At 47.6% G+C, this 17,013-nt stretch overlaps 1 protein-coding gene and 1 pseudogene across 1 annotated transcript; one reads left to right on the top strand and one right to left on the bottom strand.

The window, feature by feature from the left end:
* The first annotated feature begins 2,182 nt into the window (after positions 1-2,182).
* On the top strand, positions 2,183-11,030 carry LOC144297553 (keratin, type II cytoskeletal 2 oral-like). Its single transcript, XM_077871827.1, has 9 exons — positions 2,183-2,839; positions 4,125-4,345; positions 5,680-5,740; positions 6,423-6,518; positions 7,114-7,278; positions 7,386-7,511; positions 8,150-8,370; positions 9,683-9,717; positions 10,120-11,030. The coding sequence occupies exons 1-9, from the start codon at positions 2,189-2,191 to the stop codon at positions 10,530-10,532; spliced, it is 1,989 nt and encodes a 662-aa protein (XP_077727953.1). The 5' UTR covers positions 2,183-2,188; the 3' UTR covers positions 10,533-11,030.
* Positions 11,031-16,104: 5,074 nt separating this feature from the next.
* Positions 16,105-16,724, bottom strand: LOC144297716 (ADP-ribosylation factor-like protein 2-binding protein pseudogene; annotated as a pseudogene).
* Positions 16,725-17,013: the final 289 nt, after the last annotated feature.

Raw genomic sequence — 17,013 nt, forward strand, 5'->3', positions numbered from 1 at the left:
AAACAAGTTATTTCCTTCCGCCACGTACTAGAGTACTTGCAATAGAGTACTAGCAATGATAGCTCAGTGTACGGTGTCCTACTAGGTGCCCCAAACCACAATACACATTTTATATTTATTTAACATAATGCTCATAACGGCCCATGAAGTACCTGCTATTATAATACCCGTTTTAAAGTCGCAGAAACCAAGGCACATAAAAGCTAAGTTAACTTGTCCAAGGTCAAAGAGCTAGTGAGTGGTGAAGCTGGGATTAAAACCAGGCAGACTGGCTCTAGACAAACTTGCAGAGCAGAAAATTAAGAATTAGCTGTAGAATAGTTAAAGTTGCTTGAATTCAGGATCTTCAGACCTATCCTCTGCCCTAGAATCCTTTGTCTGGAAACCACCCCACAGAGTGCTCGCTGCTGATTTGATTGGACTTCTGGAGATGTATCAATCACCTATCTCTCTCTCTTTTTTTAAGATTTTATTTATTTATTCATGAAAGACAGGAAGAGAGAGACAGACAGACAGACAGACAGAGACAGAGACACAGGCAGAGGGAGAAGCAGGCTCCCTGCAGGGAGCCCGATGTGGGACCCGATCCTGGGCCGAAGGCAGATGTTCAACTGCTAAGCCACCCAGGGGCCCCTCAACCACCTATCTCTTGAGGAGTCTAGAATCACCTCCTCCTGCTCTGTCATATTTGTAGAGACTTGAATATGGATAACGACCTGAGAACATATTCTTGCCATGTGTGGCGTGGTTGGGTGTGGACGCGGTTGGCATGGGGATGGGGGATAGTTGAGCTGTCAGAAGTTAGAACAGCAGTGTGTCAGCGGACCCACTCCACCACCAAGGGTCCTCCATCCTCCCTCCCCCTAACTCCTGGGCCCAGATTGGACACCCATAGCCTAAACTAGGGCTTCCCAAACTTCCCTGATCATAAGGATTACTTGAAGGGCTTGTTAAAAATATAGGCACTCAAGCCTTTTCTCTGAAGATTTTCATTCCGTAAGACTCAGGTGAGACCTGGGTCTAGATATTTATATTCTTAGACACTGGTTATGGTCAGTTAACACATGTCAGTGGTGTGCTTACCCTATGCAAGCAGCTTGCAATTCAGAATGAGTAGGACTCAGTCCCTTCCCTTGATGAGCTGAGGGCCTACAAGGGTGCGGACAAGTAAACATATAAGTTTACTTTAAGACATAGTGGGAAGAGTACAGGGTGTGGTGGGCAGACAGGGTAGGGTATCTAACCCAGGCCAGGTGGTGGAGGGTGTAGGAGATCCTAAGGCCATCAGATCTGACACAGTACACATCCTTATCCTGAGATGAATGAGATCTTTCAGCTTAGTCCACCAGCCAACTGAGGGTCCCCACGTTCCATCCTCTCTTGCTTCTGGATCCAGAAATCGCCTGCTGTGGGTCAAGGATGGTGATGTGGGGGCTTGGCCTGAGACTCCTGTCTTGTACCTGCCCCTTCTCACTTCCCAAGCCTCATACTTGTTTGTTTCTTGTATGACCCTCACTTTTCCCTGGGTCAGACATTGTATCTCATTTTGTTTCCTATGAGCAGCGCTGCTCAGCTCCAATGACGCGCTGGCTCCAATGGAGCCTTTGGCTGAGGTGCTGCCAGAGTGGGTCTCTGCTCCCGTCTTCCCCCACCCCAAGCCCTCCTCTGGACATTTTTCTCAAAAGGTGGGCACAGATGACATGTTACCGGGCCGTGGCACTCTGGCATTGCAGGGAGGGACCCAGCTCACATGGAAGAAGCTGTCTGGTCCTCACCCCTGTGTCATGGAACTCAGCGCCTCCTAATCCCCTGGTGTCAAAACCCAATTCATCCTGCTGGATCAGGTGCTGTCTGAGTTCCCTAAGCCCCCTGAGGAAATCACAGGGAAGAAGGGAGGAGAGCTCCAGTCTTTTGTCAACTGTGGCAAGTTTGGGTGATTAAGCTAAAAAAGCAAAGTCATTTTGGTCCAGAGGATTAGTTTTGAGGTGTGTTGCAAATCTAGAAGTAACTTATTGCCTGCGAGGCAAACCAAACCCAAGATGACTCTCAGCTAATTGCCTGCCTTTCCTTGTGCCAAGCCTAGCTCCTTGGTATATAAAGGCCAGCCTCCTCTTCGTCCCCATCCTCTCCCTTCATCCCCCTCGGCTTTTGCTAAGTGATTGTTATCTGACCTCCAAGCTCTCTCACCATGAACAGACAAGTCTGCAAGACATCTGGTGGCGGCAGCCAGGGCTTCTCGGGCCGCTCCGCCGTGGTCTCAGGCAGCAGCAGGATGAGCAGTGTGGCCCGCTCCGGGGGAGCCAGTGGAGGGGCCTGCGGGTTCCGGGGTGGAGCGGGAGGCTTCGGCAGTCGCAGCCTCTACAGCCTGGGTGGCAACAAGAGCATCTCCATCAGCGTGGCTGGTGGCTCCCGGGCTGGTGGCTTTGGGGGAGGGCGTAGCAGCAGTGGCAGTGTCTTTGGGGGCGGCTATGGAGGTGGCTTTGGTGGTGGCAGAGGAATAGGAGGTGGCTTTGGAGGAGCTGGTGGCTTTGGAGGAGGAGCTGGTGGCTTTGGAGGAGGTGCTGGTGGCTTTGGTGGAGCTGGTGGCTTTGGTGGGCCCCGTGGCTTTGGTGGGCCCGGAGGCTTTGGTCCTGGTGGCTTTGGTGGCCTTGGTGGCTTTGGTCCTGGTGGCTTTGGTGGTCCTGGTGGCTTCCCCGGGGGAATCCAGGAGGTGACTGTCAACCAGAGCCTCCTGCAGCCCCTCAATGTGGAGATCGACCCCCAGATCGGGCAAGTGAAGACCCAGGAGCGCGAGCAGATCAAGACCCTCAACAACAAGTTTGCCTCCTTCATCGACAAGGTGAGGGCAAAGCTCAGAGGTGCCGTGGAGGGTTTGGGCTGCTCATGGGGTTGGTACATGGAGATGCCGGTGGGATCCGCCAGGCTTACAGGCGGGGGTATTGGCTTCTTGTCCTGATTCTGTCTTGGGCCCCTCAGACAGCAGGCATGTCTGTTTTACTCTTCAGGCCCTGTTTTCCCAGCTATGAAACAGAAAGGGATTTTAGCTTCTGATTTCCTTCTAGGGATAGGACTAAGGAAAACTAAGTGTGGGTCCATGTTTTCAAGAGAACATTCAATTTCTCTTGAAAAGCAGCTTCTTGACAATCTAAACCAGTTGGTAATCAAACTTGCATTAGTAAGAATCTTGGGACTGCCTCTCAGTGATGAGTGTTGGCAACTGACTTACTTTCCAAATGGTGCTATGTTGTAGTTGATAAATTTATATTTTATACATATATCAAAAATATATATTATATATATATTGGCTGATATATATATTTTAAAGATTTTATTTATTTATTCATGAGAGACACAGAGAGAGACAGAGACACAGGCAGAGGGAGAAGCAGGCTCCCTGCGGGGAGGCTGATGTGGGACTCGATTCCAGGACCCTGGGGTCACACCCTGAGCCGAAGGCAGATGCTCAACCACTGAGCCACGCAGGTGCCCCAGCCGATGTTAATTTGAGCTGTCTATGCTGGGGCAGGGAAGGGTGTGCTGGATCTTGGGGAACGAGCCTGGGGTTTGAAGTTAAACCCAGGTCAGCTATAAGCTGAGTAACTGAAAGGGGAAGCAACTAGGGAAAACGTGAAACAACTTAGGAAAAGTTAGATCCTGTTGACTATTTTCACTGCCTGTAGGAAGGTAAAGTTTTCACTTAAAAAATAATTACAATTAACTGTATTTACGCTGACCTTCTATACTTGTGTTCTGAAGGATTCCCATAGACTAGGGCAGTGCCGGCGGTGACTCTTAGCGTGGTCACTTAGTATCCAAGCCACTCTGGGCAACTTAATGTGTTAGAGACTCTGTTTCCTTATCTACGCAGGGGATAATCACATCTCTTTTATAGGTGGTTGTGAGGATTAAATGATTTAGAATAAGTGAAAATAGTGGGTATAGAGTCAACAACACATTGTGGCTCTGTCTCGTCTGCATTCTCATCCTTCTCAGTTAAACAGAACAAAACCCAGAGGGTGTTACAGATTGAACTAGGTTCATTGCCACATTTCCACTCTTTGGGACGCATGATTCCACTTTCTCAACTCAAGAGGCTAACTCCTTTTCTTTCTAACCTAACACAGGTGCGGTTCCTGGAACAGCAGAACAAGGTCCTGGAGACCAAGTGGGAGCTGCTCCAGCAGCAGACCACAGGAGCTGGCTCAGGACCCAACAACCTGGAACCTTTCTTTGAATCCTACATCAGCTTCCTGCGCAGGCAGTTGGATTTGGCTCTAGGGGAGAGAGGAAATCTGGAAGGAGAGCTGAAGAATATGCAAGACCTTGTGGAAGACTTCAAAAAGAAGTGAGGGCCCCAACTGGGGAGTTTCCCCTTCCGGGGGATTAACAGGAAGGCATAGCTCCAATTTAAGATTTTAACTGTTCCAGACTATACCTTCAGTCAATACTCTTGGATGGATTTGTTGGGTGAAGTGTGACTGAGTGGAACGGGGTGAGAGGGTGGGGACTGAGACTTCTAAGTGGCTGATTATGACAGATTTCTCAGGATCCAGGCAGACCCCCTTCTATACTAGCCTCGATGGATGAGAGAATCCTCCCAGAGTTAAAAGCTGTTTGGGATGGAGAGCGCTCCACACTTACTGTGCATAGGAGTCACCTTGGAAGCTTGTCAGTCCTAGATATTCTGAATCAGTAGGTGTGAGGCATGTCCCAGGAGTCTGAGTCCCCATAGTTCCCAGGGGTTCCTGGCAGATGGTCTAGTACTCTTTCAATGTGCCCAATACTCTGTTTCTGGAGCTTCAATCAGTCTCCTGCATGTTCGGGGTTGTAGTTGATACCCTCTGAGGTCTATGAGAGGCAAATAGGGCCTCTCGAGGTGGGAAGGAAGTTCCAGACATCCCCAGGCTCAGGACTCACAGTGGTGGGCATACCTGCTCTGGGGAGGCCCCATTCTGGTTCAACTGCACAAACCTGATGGGCACCTGCTCTGTGCCAGGCTCTGTGGTGAGCTCTGGGAATCCAGTGGCAACTCGGATTGACATTGCCCAGGAACCTCTCCTCCTGGAACCATTTCCATTTTTTAATCTTTATGAGATCTAGACCCTGGGTGGGAGATTATAGTCATTAACAAGTAGAGGTCTCATAACCTTGATGCATTTGGAAGACAAGAGTTTATTCTTTCCTAAATTCCTGTAAGAAGCAGCTCTAATTAATGGGAAGAGACACAGAACAGAGGCAGAAAGCCTCTTCTGAGCAAATACCTCTCTGGATCTCATATACACACGTTGCACTTTGTGATGTCTGTAGAGTCAGGCAAGTAGTCAGCTTCCTTGATGTCTTCCCCCACCCTGCCTACCCACACTTCAGCCTGTTCCCAGACTTCGCAGAGAAGGTTGAGGCAGTGGCCTGAGCTCTGAAAGGCCTCTAAGCAGGACTGGCTACATAATCCTGGGGGCTCAGTGCAAAATGAAAATGCAAGGCTCTTGTTAAAAAATTATCAAGAATTTCAAGATGGCGCCAGCAGAGCCATTAGATGGAATGAATGTGAGGACCTTCTGAACTCAGTCAGAGCTCCGTGTAACTGCCTAGGTCACATGCCCATGAAGCTGTCTTGTCTCTGGGTGAGGGGATTCCACATGCATGTTTGGGATCCTCATTTTTTTTTTTTCTCTGTCCCAGGTATGAAGATGAGATTAACAAGCGGAATGCGGCTGAGAATGAGTTTGTGGGGCTCAAGAAGGTAGGAGAACTGGGAAGAGCAGGTTGAGGCTCTATTTCTGGGCACTAACCCCATGGAGTCAGCTGCCCTGGGGCCCAGGGACCCTATGCTGCGTGTAGATTTTACGTTTCTCCTTATGTTTTTGGAAATGAAGGAAGCTGCTCTAAATACATTGTTGATGAGGAAAACATCTTACAGTGTTACTGCAATTAATTAATCAGTTAGTAATGTGAACTAATAATAAAGGTCTTATGTGTAGCATTAATCAAGGTTTTCAGCCTACAAGTGTACCCTGGATGTTATTAATAATAACAATCATCCAATACTTGCAGCTTACTTAACCAGTCATCATAAAGATGAGGTAGTGAGAAGAATACCCTCATTTCTATTCAGAAGGTTGGTAATATAATATCCCAAACCCAAAGTCACATGTTAAATAAATGTGATTTTCTACCCTTACTCCAATGCCTGGCTAATATGGTTTATATTTTGTTAAAGCATCAGGGTTTAATTGGTCAAGGCAACTAAAGGGAAGAAAACTGCTTTGATTTTCTTTTAAAAGGGAAAGTGAGGAGTGGAAATTAGGAGGAGGACAGGGGAGGGACAAGGAGGAGGGACAAAGGCTTAGGAAAGACCTGTGAGTGATGGAGGGGCAGTGGGTCATTCTTTTGGGTTTCTGATTTCCTGCCTTTATACCCTGCAGGATGTGGATGCGGCGTACATGACCAAGACGGAGCTGCAAGCCAAGGTGGACAGCCTGACAGATGAACTGAACTTCTTGAGGACCCTCTATGAGATGGTGATTCCTTGATTCCTTGGTTTGCCAAGCTCCAGAGCCTTCTTTTCTGCATCTTCCCAGACATGCTTCCCAAGTAGGAGTTTAGGGGATAGTCAAGTAGAAGAACACCCCCAAACCAGCAACAGGGCTTAGAACTCAACCATGCCCTGCCAGGGAAATGCTCATTTAGGTCTCCCAGCCTGCATAGACCTGGGCCATAGAGCCAGGGTCCCTTTCTGTCTTCTTTGTTTTCCTTCTGTCTTGTCCATTTTGTTCTACACCTTCCTTTTGGCTCCTAAACCAGTACCATAGCTAGCTCCTTCAGACTCCTCCTCCCTACTGCAGTCCCATGGAAACCCCACAGTTGAGCTCACTGGCTGATACTCTCAGGCTGACAACCTGATTATATTTGCACATTAACTTTTTCTTTTAACATGGTTTCTAGCAGCCTTTTGGCTATAGCGGGATGGGGCCTGAAATGCAAGCTTATTTTTCTAACTATCTCATTCCTGGCTCCATTGTTGGGATATATCTGCTGGTAGAAGATTCTTGGACTTCTTCATTCCCAGCATCTTCTGGGGCCAAGGGATGGTGAAAATGATCATGTTCCCCATAGGAGCTGTCTCAGATGCAGAGTCATGTCAGTGACACATCTGTGGTCCTGTCCATGGACAACAACCGCTGCCTGGATCTGGACAGCATCATCGCCGAGGTCAAGGCCCAGTATGAGGAGATTGCCCAGAGAAGCAAGGCCGAGGCTGAGGCATTGTACCAGACCAAGGTGAGAGCCCTCTCCTTGCCCCCATCCTCTAGGTTTAGGTCTTGCTGACCTTCATCAGGAATGTTCTAACACTGCAAAACCATGTTGATTGGTTTCTCTTCTGTCAGCTTGGGGAACTTCAGACCACTGCTGGCAGGCATGGGGATGACCTGAAGAACACCAAGAGTGAGATCATGGAGCTTAACAGGATGATCCAGAGGCTGCGGGCTGAGATTGAGAATGTTAAGAAGCAGGTGGGTCTGGACCTAATGGAGAGATGCTGAGGGTCTTCTGGGCCTTGGGGAGAAAGAGAAGCAATAACTGCCTCTGTCACATGCTTTCTCTGTCCTTTCATGGTGTCACATGTGGGATAGCAGTCTCTGGGAGAGTCCATTCTCCCAGAGATTCCTTCTGGAATTGGATTCTTGGAAAGCTCCCTAAGGAGATATTGTTGCTCATTCTGGCTTTCCCAGCAAATCTTGCAACTGTAGGGATGGCCTTAAACACTTAATTTCAGTAGAATCTGCCTTCAACGAACTATTTATCATGTACTTCACATAACCTCAATGGCTAATTTGTATCACTGGAATAAAGTGATTAATTAGGCAAGGGAGTTTTAAACAGTCTTGCAAAAAAGAGCCAGTTACTAGACCACTACTACCTTTACTAGCAAATCAGTGTTCTTATCTTGATGAGACATGAGTTAATTTCAATGGGCTAAAGATAAATAGACCAATTGCAAAATGGACTTCTGTTTTCTGGCCATGTGCAATTGCAATTTCTAAGGTAGGGGATGGAGGGATGCTGAACGGGGAAGAAAGTTTTCAGGAAAGATCAGTTGTTTGTTTCTTGGTCACTATGCTAATCGGTCTCCTACCTCTCCCTGCCCCAGAATGCCAACCTGCAGGCAGCCATCGCTGAAGCTGAGCAGCGTGGGGAGATGGCGCTCAAGGATGCCAATGCCAAGCTCCAGGGCTTGCAGACCGCCCTGCAGAAGGCCAAGGATGACCTGGCCCGGCTGCTGAAAGAGTACCAGGAGTTGATGAATGTGAAGCTGGCGCTGGATGTGGAAATAGCCACCTACAGGAAGCTGCTGGAGGGCGAAGAGTGCAGGTGAGAGAGCATGTGGGGTCAGCATTCTCCAGATAAGATTTTAGAGTGACCTTTGATAATAAAGAAAGAGAGCAAGATGATTGGAGAGGACAACTCAGACGAAGAGTAAGGAATCTCCTGAATGACAGAATTTAGCATTCAAGTGCCATCATTTTTTTTTTTTTGTCAATCAAGATCGTCCAATTCTCCATTTTACCAGGACATCGATGTTGTATTACATAGGTCTGTTGATCCTCCTTAGGAGCAATAAGTAAGGAAAAGTGCTTTGGGGTTATGACAAAAGTTATAGTGCTGTCCACTGGAACTTTCTGAGATGACAAAATGTTCTGTGTGCTGTCCAAGACAGTAGCTATTAGTCACTTGAGTACTTGACTTGTGGCGAGCGCAACTGAAGAACTTAATTTTATACTTAATTTAATTTTAATAAATTTAGCTAGCTTTATGTGGATATTGGACAGCACAGTATAGACAGTCCTGCAGCTTTCCACCCCTGAGGCTGTCCATAGGGAAAGGGGCTGATGCACACATACTCTGGAAAAAATAGCACAGTATCAAGTAGCAGATAAGGGCTTAGTGAGTGGATATCAAATGCCAAAGAACTATCAAGGGTTGAGAGATCCTTCTGCTGACTGGCTAGTTGCTCTAAGCATCCTGCATTGTCTCTGTCCTCAGGCAGTTCCCAATCTGAGGGAGGAAGCAGAACTCAGGTGTGAGAAGGAAACTTAAGGATTTTATATAAGTCTCTATGAAAAGGAGTGGGAGTGATGATGGTGCTATAAGTGTCGGGGATTGTGGGACGAGGACAGAGTGGTTGACGATAGTAAGGCACACAGTGGCAAGGTGCACAGACATGCTCCATGTGTGCTCAGGCATGTGGACATGCCTGCTCCATAAACAAGAACGAGGCACAAGAAGAAGGGCTGTGTGGGCAGGACATTTTCAGACTCATCATGTGTTGGGTGTCAGCTCTTCTCACATTTTACCCATATAAACCACTGAGGGTCTAACCAACTGGGGGTTAGGGGTTGAGCAGTCAGCCCGGAACAGATTCTCTGGAAACTAAGGGGAAGAGGATGGACAGATGGAGAAACAGGATGGCTGGTGAAGCTCCTGAACATCTTAACTCCCCCAGAGCAGCCTCTTTTCCTGGGGAGATGTGGTCATGAAGACTCTTGGAATAGCCTTTCTTCCTTTGGGGGCTTGACTCTTAGTGGGGCACATAGGGGCATGGCTCCCAGGGTTATGAACCCTCAGCTCCGTGGCTAATGACTTATGGCGGAAATAACCCACATCTTCTTCTCTTCCTTTTTAGGATGTCTGGAGAATGTCAGAGTGCTGTGAGCATCTGTAAGTCTCCCTTCAAAAATGTTCTCCCTGGGTTGCAAAGCGGGTGACCAGAGACATCCTCACTGACTGACCTATAGCAGGAAAGCTTGGCCTATGCAAGGAGTTCAGGCCACTAAACAGTGCTAGGGTCTCGGGCCATGGTCACACACTCCCCTGCTAGCATAAGTGGGGAAACTCTCTAACGCCAAAGCTAAAATGCCTGTGGTCTTGGGGAGTTCCCTAAGTTGGAGAACCAGAAATTTCTGTGGATGCTACTGGCTCTTGTTCTTGGGGGACACTAGAAGGCCAGGCTCACTCTTGTCAGGGAAGTTGAGCATCTTTCTCAAATTTGCACAACCAAGCAGGGTAGGGTTGTCATCCAAACCCAGGTCTTTGCCTAAATTGAGTGCCTGTTCTCCGCAGCGGTGGTCAGCAATGTCACCAGCACAAGCAGTGGCTCTGGTGGAAGCCGTGGAGGGTTCAGTGGTGGCAGCAGCGGTGGCTACAGAGGCGGCAGTACCAGCAGAGGCAGCAGTGGAGGCTACGGAGGAGTCTGCGGTAGCAGCAGTGGAGGCTACCAGAGCGGCAGCAGCGGAGGCTACCAGAGCGGCAGCAGCGGAGGCTACCAGAGCGGCAGCAGCGGGGGCTACCAGAGTGGCAGCAGCGGGAACAGGCTCAGCAGCGGAGGAAGCAGCTCTGTGAGCCAGAGTGGAATTGGCTCCAGCTCTGGTGGCATCCAGACCTCAGGAGGCAGCAGCTATAAGTCTGGCAGTGGAGGCAGCACCAACATCCGCTTCTCTCAGACCACCAGCTCCAGCCAGCACTGCTCCAAGTGATCCTCTGGGGTTAAGCGTCCATGCCCACCTGCATCCCTCTCGGCCTGCCCACAGCACTTCCCACTCTGCCTGGCATCAAAAAATGCCAACCTCCACCTTGCTTTTCTTCGAGTTCCCTGGAGAAGGGGCTGAACTTCTTCCTGGCTCCTCCATCCCCACGACCTCTCCTAGGCCAGGGAGGTCCAACTGCTAATCCCAGATGGTGGTGCCTCTAGATGAGCCTATGATGGCTCCTGAAGATGGTAGCAGTACGTGAGCCCGAACAACTATGGGCCTTCCCAGCCTGGTCTGTTCCCACCCTGACCCATCTCTCTCTCTCAGAGATGATGGTAGTTGATGGTCTGAAGCAGGCATGTTTCAGCCCCGCTGAGGAGGGGGGTGCTAGAAGGTGAATGGTCAAGTTCTCTTGGACTGTTGGTTCTCAGTGTGCCCTCCCCACATCTGGGCATCATGTCCTGACTTACCTCTGCCCCTTTAATTCCCCCAGCTGTGGATGCTCTGGTGATGATTATTTTGCACTTTCTTTTCTCAATAAATTGCACTGTATTTCACATTCGGGTGTTTGGCTTTCATTCAAGGAGTCATAGAATAAGCTGAGGTTCAAGAGTGGAGAGAAATCAGGTGTGGATGGTGGTCTTCCAGAAGTTCAGTGGTGGGTATAAAGGATACTCAATAGTCGTGTCTTCTCCTTTATCCATTTGCCTGGGTTCTTGTGATAGGTCTGTCCGAGAGTGTTAATGTTGCTTAAGTGGGGGCCTCCACCCCCATCCATCCTCTTTGCCTCTGAGTTGACCTCTTGGACCCAGTCTTGGAAAAATAAGGTTTTGCAGTTCATCAAGAGAATAGATTCTACTCGGCCTGCGGTTCCTTTGCTCCAGCTCTCATGTCAGCCAGACAGTGAATTCTCTTGCTGCAAACGCAGCTCCTAGAGTCTGGAGGGATCAATGCATAACACCCTCTTTTCCCTGACCAGATTGTGAGCCAACTAAAAAGTAAGACAAAGGAATACAGGACCTGAGGATTAGGCTAGATTTCCCACCCGGGCAGACACAACATAGGGCCATCATGGCCTTCCCTAAGGGGTGAGGCCCTTCATGGGAGATAGGAGAGCAGAACATCAGCTTGTTATGAACAGTCAGATCCTAAGAGATGGAGGGGCAGAACTATGCATGCCCAGTTCTCCCTTCCAAATTAGCTTTTCAGAAAAGAGAAAGAGTAAGAGAGCCACTAGTGGAGTTCACTCCAAATGGGTATAAAATTAGGATTGAGGAAGATGCATACTTGCCCTTACACTGGCATTTCCTGGCTGTTCCTAGAAAGCTGAAACCCAAACCTAGGGAGGAGAGGGACAATGAGACAGCCACTGAAGGAAGCAGGGGAATGGACAGCTTTGGTGGAGTCTCTGTTCCTTTCCCCATGTCCCAATTCAATCCCATCTTCGTGCCTTTGAGCGTGATAACATTCTGGTGTGTAAGTCACTGTGTATCATACATTATCTTCCCACACCCATAAGTCAGATCAGAGCTGGACTAATGAGAGGTCATTTGTACACTAACTGATGGGCCAAGAAGAGTGCCAGGACCTGGTCTCCATGTTCTCGAGCCTGATCCAATCTCCTACACTCACCTCATCTGATCTCCAAAATACAGCAGTTGGATCTCAAGCCTTGGAGGAGACTAATTTTAAAGTTCCTATCCTTGAAAGTGTAATAAATCCTTGCCTATCTTTTCAAGGCCTGCTGGCAGGAGGTAGCCCCCTTTCCCATTTACTCTTGGCACAGCTCTGGGTACTGTGGGAGCAGGAGAGGCCATTCTGGTTTGTTGCTCTCACAAGCCAGGAGGAGACATTACAAGAAACATCACCAGCCCCTAGGAAGACACCCCAGATGCTCTGCTCTTTTGTTGCCTAACTAACTTCCTGGGTAGAGGCTGAGTGCACTGGACTAAGCCAGCTCTCATCAGACTGAAGCAGCAGAGTTTGGGGATGGTTGCTCAGTCTCTTTTCCATCATTCCATGTGTGGAGAGCTTGTTCCTGGGTGCTACCTCGGGGCCCTGGGGCATGCAGCGAATACTTAGGGCTTAACTGAAAAAATGAAGAGAGTCATGACAGCCAGACCTCCCTCCCCGCAGCCTGGAATAGGCCACACTCCAAGGCAGGATGAAGTTGAAAGTTGACACTGAGAGCCTGGCAACTTCTTATGAGCTCTTGTGAGGAGAGATGGTGGAGGGGGTTACAGAGGGAGGTGATGAAAGACTACAGGATACTTGGAATCAAGAAAGGGGGTTGATCAAGGCGTGTTGGAGAGGAAGCCTGGAGCAGGCCTGGCAAGAAGAGTCTGGGCAACCTGGAGGAAGGGCAAGGTTGTAGAAGAGATATCCAGACCAAAGACCAGGAGAATTCTGGGACTAGCATCATGTTTTATATTCTTGACACAGGCTGGGATTAAACCATGTGCTGGTGGAGCAGGGAAGCTTCCAAGGTGAGGGCCTCATTTTTGGGTCCAAGCTAGAGGCTGGAGAGAATCAAATGTCTCTAAGTATATGGGAAGCTGGCAGTCCTGAGCTTTCTGCGTCATTAAGAATCCCTCATATTCATCTCCCATGTGAAGATAGAGCTCTGGCAACTTTTTTGCTTTTGAAGGCAGCCAGGATATGCAGAATAGGTATTTACCTTACGGAATGGCCAGAGGGGTGACAGGAGCCTTCCCAAAGTGAAGCTTGAAATCCTACCAGTTATGTCTTTAGGATTAAACAATCTGTCTCCTAGAGGCAACTGCTTCTTCATTCTCTATCCTTTATCCTTTCTTCCTTTTTTTAAAAAAGATTTTATTTATTTATTTATTTGAGAGAGAGAGAAAGAGAGAGAGAGAGAGAGAGAGAGAAGTGTGGGGAGAGGGAGAGGGAGAGAGAGAATCTTGAACAGACTCTGTGCTGAGTGGAGCCCAGTGTGGGGCTTGATCCCATGACCCTGAGATCATGACTTGAGCTGAAATCAAGAATTGGACGCTTCACCTACTGAGTCACCCAGGCGCCCCTATCTTTTATTCTTTATTCTTACTTTTTCCCTCTTCTTCTGAAGATCTTCCTCTATAGGAAGATCTATATCATTCCTCTATGATAAAAACAACACATATCTGTAGCAAAAATGCATAAAATTTAGCAAAGTAAAATAAAAAGATGATTTATAATCCCATCTCCCTGTGACATTTCCCTATGTGTATGCATGTGCACACCCTCCCCCCACACACATACGTAGAGATAGGTGCAGGCAGATGTATCCTCTTTTACAGAATAAAGTGTTTAACAATACATATTGCTTTACAAACTGGTTTTTCACCTAATCTATTGTGGAATTCATTCATTTAGTCATTCAACAACTAGACTGAGTGCTTATCATTTTCCAGATATTGTGCTGGGCTCAGGAATAGAGAGGAGAACATATGTCATCTCTGTTCTCATGGGGTTTATAGTCTGGCTGTGAAGAAACTTACCAAATGATATCTTTCTACAACAACCAATATAGATGGAGATCATTATTTTACTTTTCAGTGCAGACTTTTATTTTTTTTAAAAGTAGGCTCCACATCTAATATAGGGTTGGAACTCACAACCCTAAGATCAAGTCACATGCCTCTACCCACTGAGCCAGCCAGGTGCCCCTCAGTTTCTTATTTTTACTTAAAAAAACCCCACAAAGGTACACATTGGGGATTAAACTACATTTTTTCCTTTTTTAAAACAAGATTTAAAACATTTATTCATGAGAGACACACACACAGAAGGCAGAGACACTGGCAGAGGGAGAAGGAGGCTCCACGCAGGGAGCCTGATGCAGGATTCAATCCTGGACCCCGGGATCACACCCTGAGCAGAAGGCAGATGCTCAGCTGCCTCCCAGGTGTCCCTTTTTCCTTCTTTGTAGAGGTGTGGCATACATGTTTTCTGGTCATTAATATTCTACCAAACATTTTTATTAAACTTAAGCCAGACAGAGGAGCATTATTAAAGCTTTTTGGAATCCCCCTTCCATTCAGACTGCATTAGACCAGTGAATGTCACTTTGGCAGGGAGAAGAATAGAGGTGGGAAGGCACAGCTTGAAGAATCACATTTTTACTAAACTCATCCTAATTCCAACCCAAAACCTAAAAGCTGATTTATACAAGAAAGGATTTTAAGTGAGTCTGCATAAATACTTACTATGCTATACGGAAAGGATAACTTTAGTTTATATTCAGCATACAGTATATATTCATTGGTGTCCAATAAAACAGTAACTCCAAAGAAGAAAATACTTTTGCCTTCATAGCACCAACAATTAAAAACTACAGCCATTTAATACTTAGATCTTTAAGTAGGTAACCACAGACATTTTTTTAAAAAGATTTTATTTATTTATTCATGAGAGACACAGAAAGAGGCAGAGACACAGGCAGAGGGAGAAGCAGGCTCCATGCAGGGAGCCCGATGTGGGACTTGATCCCGGGACCCCAGGATCACGCCCTGGGCTGAAGGCAGATGCTCAACAGCTGAGCCACTCACGCGTCCCAATCACAGACATTCTAAGATTAAACCTACCAGATTAGTCTGAGTATTAATCTACAAAAAGTATTTTTTTTTAGCGGTGGCTGGCTGGCCCAGTTGGTAGAGCATGTGACTCTTGGCCTCAGGGTTGTGAGTTCAAGCCCCACTCTGGGTGTAAAGCCTACTTAAAAGAAAAAAAAAATTTTACCCCCAAAATGATTCTTATTAAAAAAAAGATCTTTTGCAGCAGTGGTACTACATCAGGACCAGAAGAAGAAAATGATAAAAGAACTGCAAACTTAAGTCTAGGAGTTGATTTTCATATGTAGCTTTTGGGTAAAAGACATCCTTTTTTAGTTTATTCCCACAGCCAAGACTAGTTCTGATTTTCCCATAATGGTGGGCTGAATATAGAGGAGTTTCAGAAATCTGAAGACAAGGGCAGCTGTTTATGTTTTTTTTTTTCTGTTTTGTTTTTGTTTATGTATTTAATAGATGCTGAAAGCAGTTAAGGATAGGGGCACCTGGCTGGCTCAGCAGTTGAGCATCTGCCTTTCACTCAGGTCATGATCCCGGGGTCCTGGGATCGAGTCCCACATCGGTCTCCTGGCATGGAGCCTGCTTCTTCCTCTGCCTGTCTCTGCTTCTCTCTCTCTCTCTGTGTCTTATGAATAAATAAAATCTAAAAAAACCCAAAACAATTACAACAAAATTCCTAAATAAAATCTCCATACAGGTGGGCCATTGGGTTTGAAGGACTGAAACTCTCAACCAGAGCTGTGAGCACGGGGAAGATTTATGCAAAGCCTGCCTGTGGTACTTGGAACAGGGAGGGTTTGTGATTGTGTTGTTCTACTTGTCACAGGAGCATGTATTCTGGGGGCAGGGGCCTTCTAGGTGGAACGCCTGACATAGTCTTGTCCCAGAGCAGTCTGACTTTCAGAAGCACCTGAGAGAGGTGTCTGTTTTGGCAGGAGAACTAGGGCTTACTGAATAGAAGAGGAAAAGAAGACATCCTGGGAGCCTCAGGAAATTATCGTTCTGACCCATCAATACCTGGTGTTAATAACCCCTGTAGAACGGGGCCAGCCTTTCCAGGTGTGTTCTCCAGTCACCGGGAGCAGAAGCCTCTCCTGACTTATTCCCGCCTTGTCCAGGAGGCCGCCACTGCTGCAGGTGGGAGCTGGTGCTAGAGATTGCTCCGGGGAAGGGGCCATGGGAGATGATTTGCACAATGAAGTCACTCCTAAACCACTGCTTAAGGCCAGCCTTTGGCCTTCTTTTTCTGCTCTATAGTCCAGAAACATCTGGATGCCAGAAAGTCCGTAAATGTGAACAGCATGTTGAATAGGTCATTGGCCACCTCATCTTCACGGTGCTGTGCTGTTGCTATGGAAGCCACCTTGTTGAATTTGGGAATCCACGCCAGCAGCTGTTCTTCAATGTACTTTTCTACCAAAGAGAGGTATTCATTACAAGCGGGTGTGTAGGTGAGTTCATTCTCTACCTCCTGGTAGTATCTGTCCATGAGGTTTCTCAGCAGTACCTGGAACTCCGCATCCATGACAACGTCCTGGGTAGAGCCAACCACAGCACCAAATTGACCTTCAGAGATGGAAGAGATGGACGATGAGAAGCTCTCTTTTCCCAAGACTTCTGCGGCCTCCATTGGCCTCGGCTACTGGCCGGCGGGCTTCCCCGCAGCCAGGGCTGGCGAATCTGCACTCTGCACCCGGCCCCCATGACTGACTTCCAGGATCCACAGCCCGTCAGCTGTCACAGTGGCCGAGATCATCATTCTTAATGGCTGCAGAATATTCCATTATGTGGATGTAACACATTTTGTTGTGTATGTTTTTTCCACTGTAATAAACATTGCTGCAGTAAACACACATGTCTCAGGACACTTGTCCCATTCATTCTTTAAGGTAACTTTCGAGATGTGGAATTGCTAAGCC

This window comes from Canis aureus, chromosome 25 (genome assembly GCF_053574225.1).
Source record: "Canis aureus isolate CA01 chromosome 25, VMU_Caureus_v.1.0, whole genome shotgun sequence".
Taxonomy (NCBI): Eukaryota; Metazoa; Chordata; class Mammalia; order Carnivora; family Canidae; genus Canis; species Canis aureus.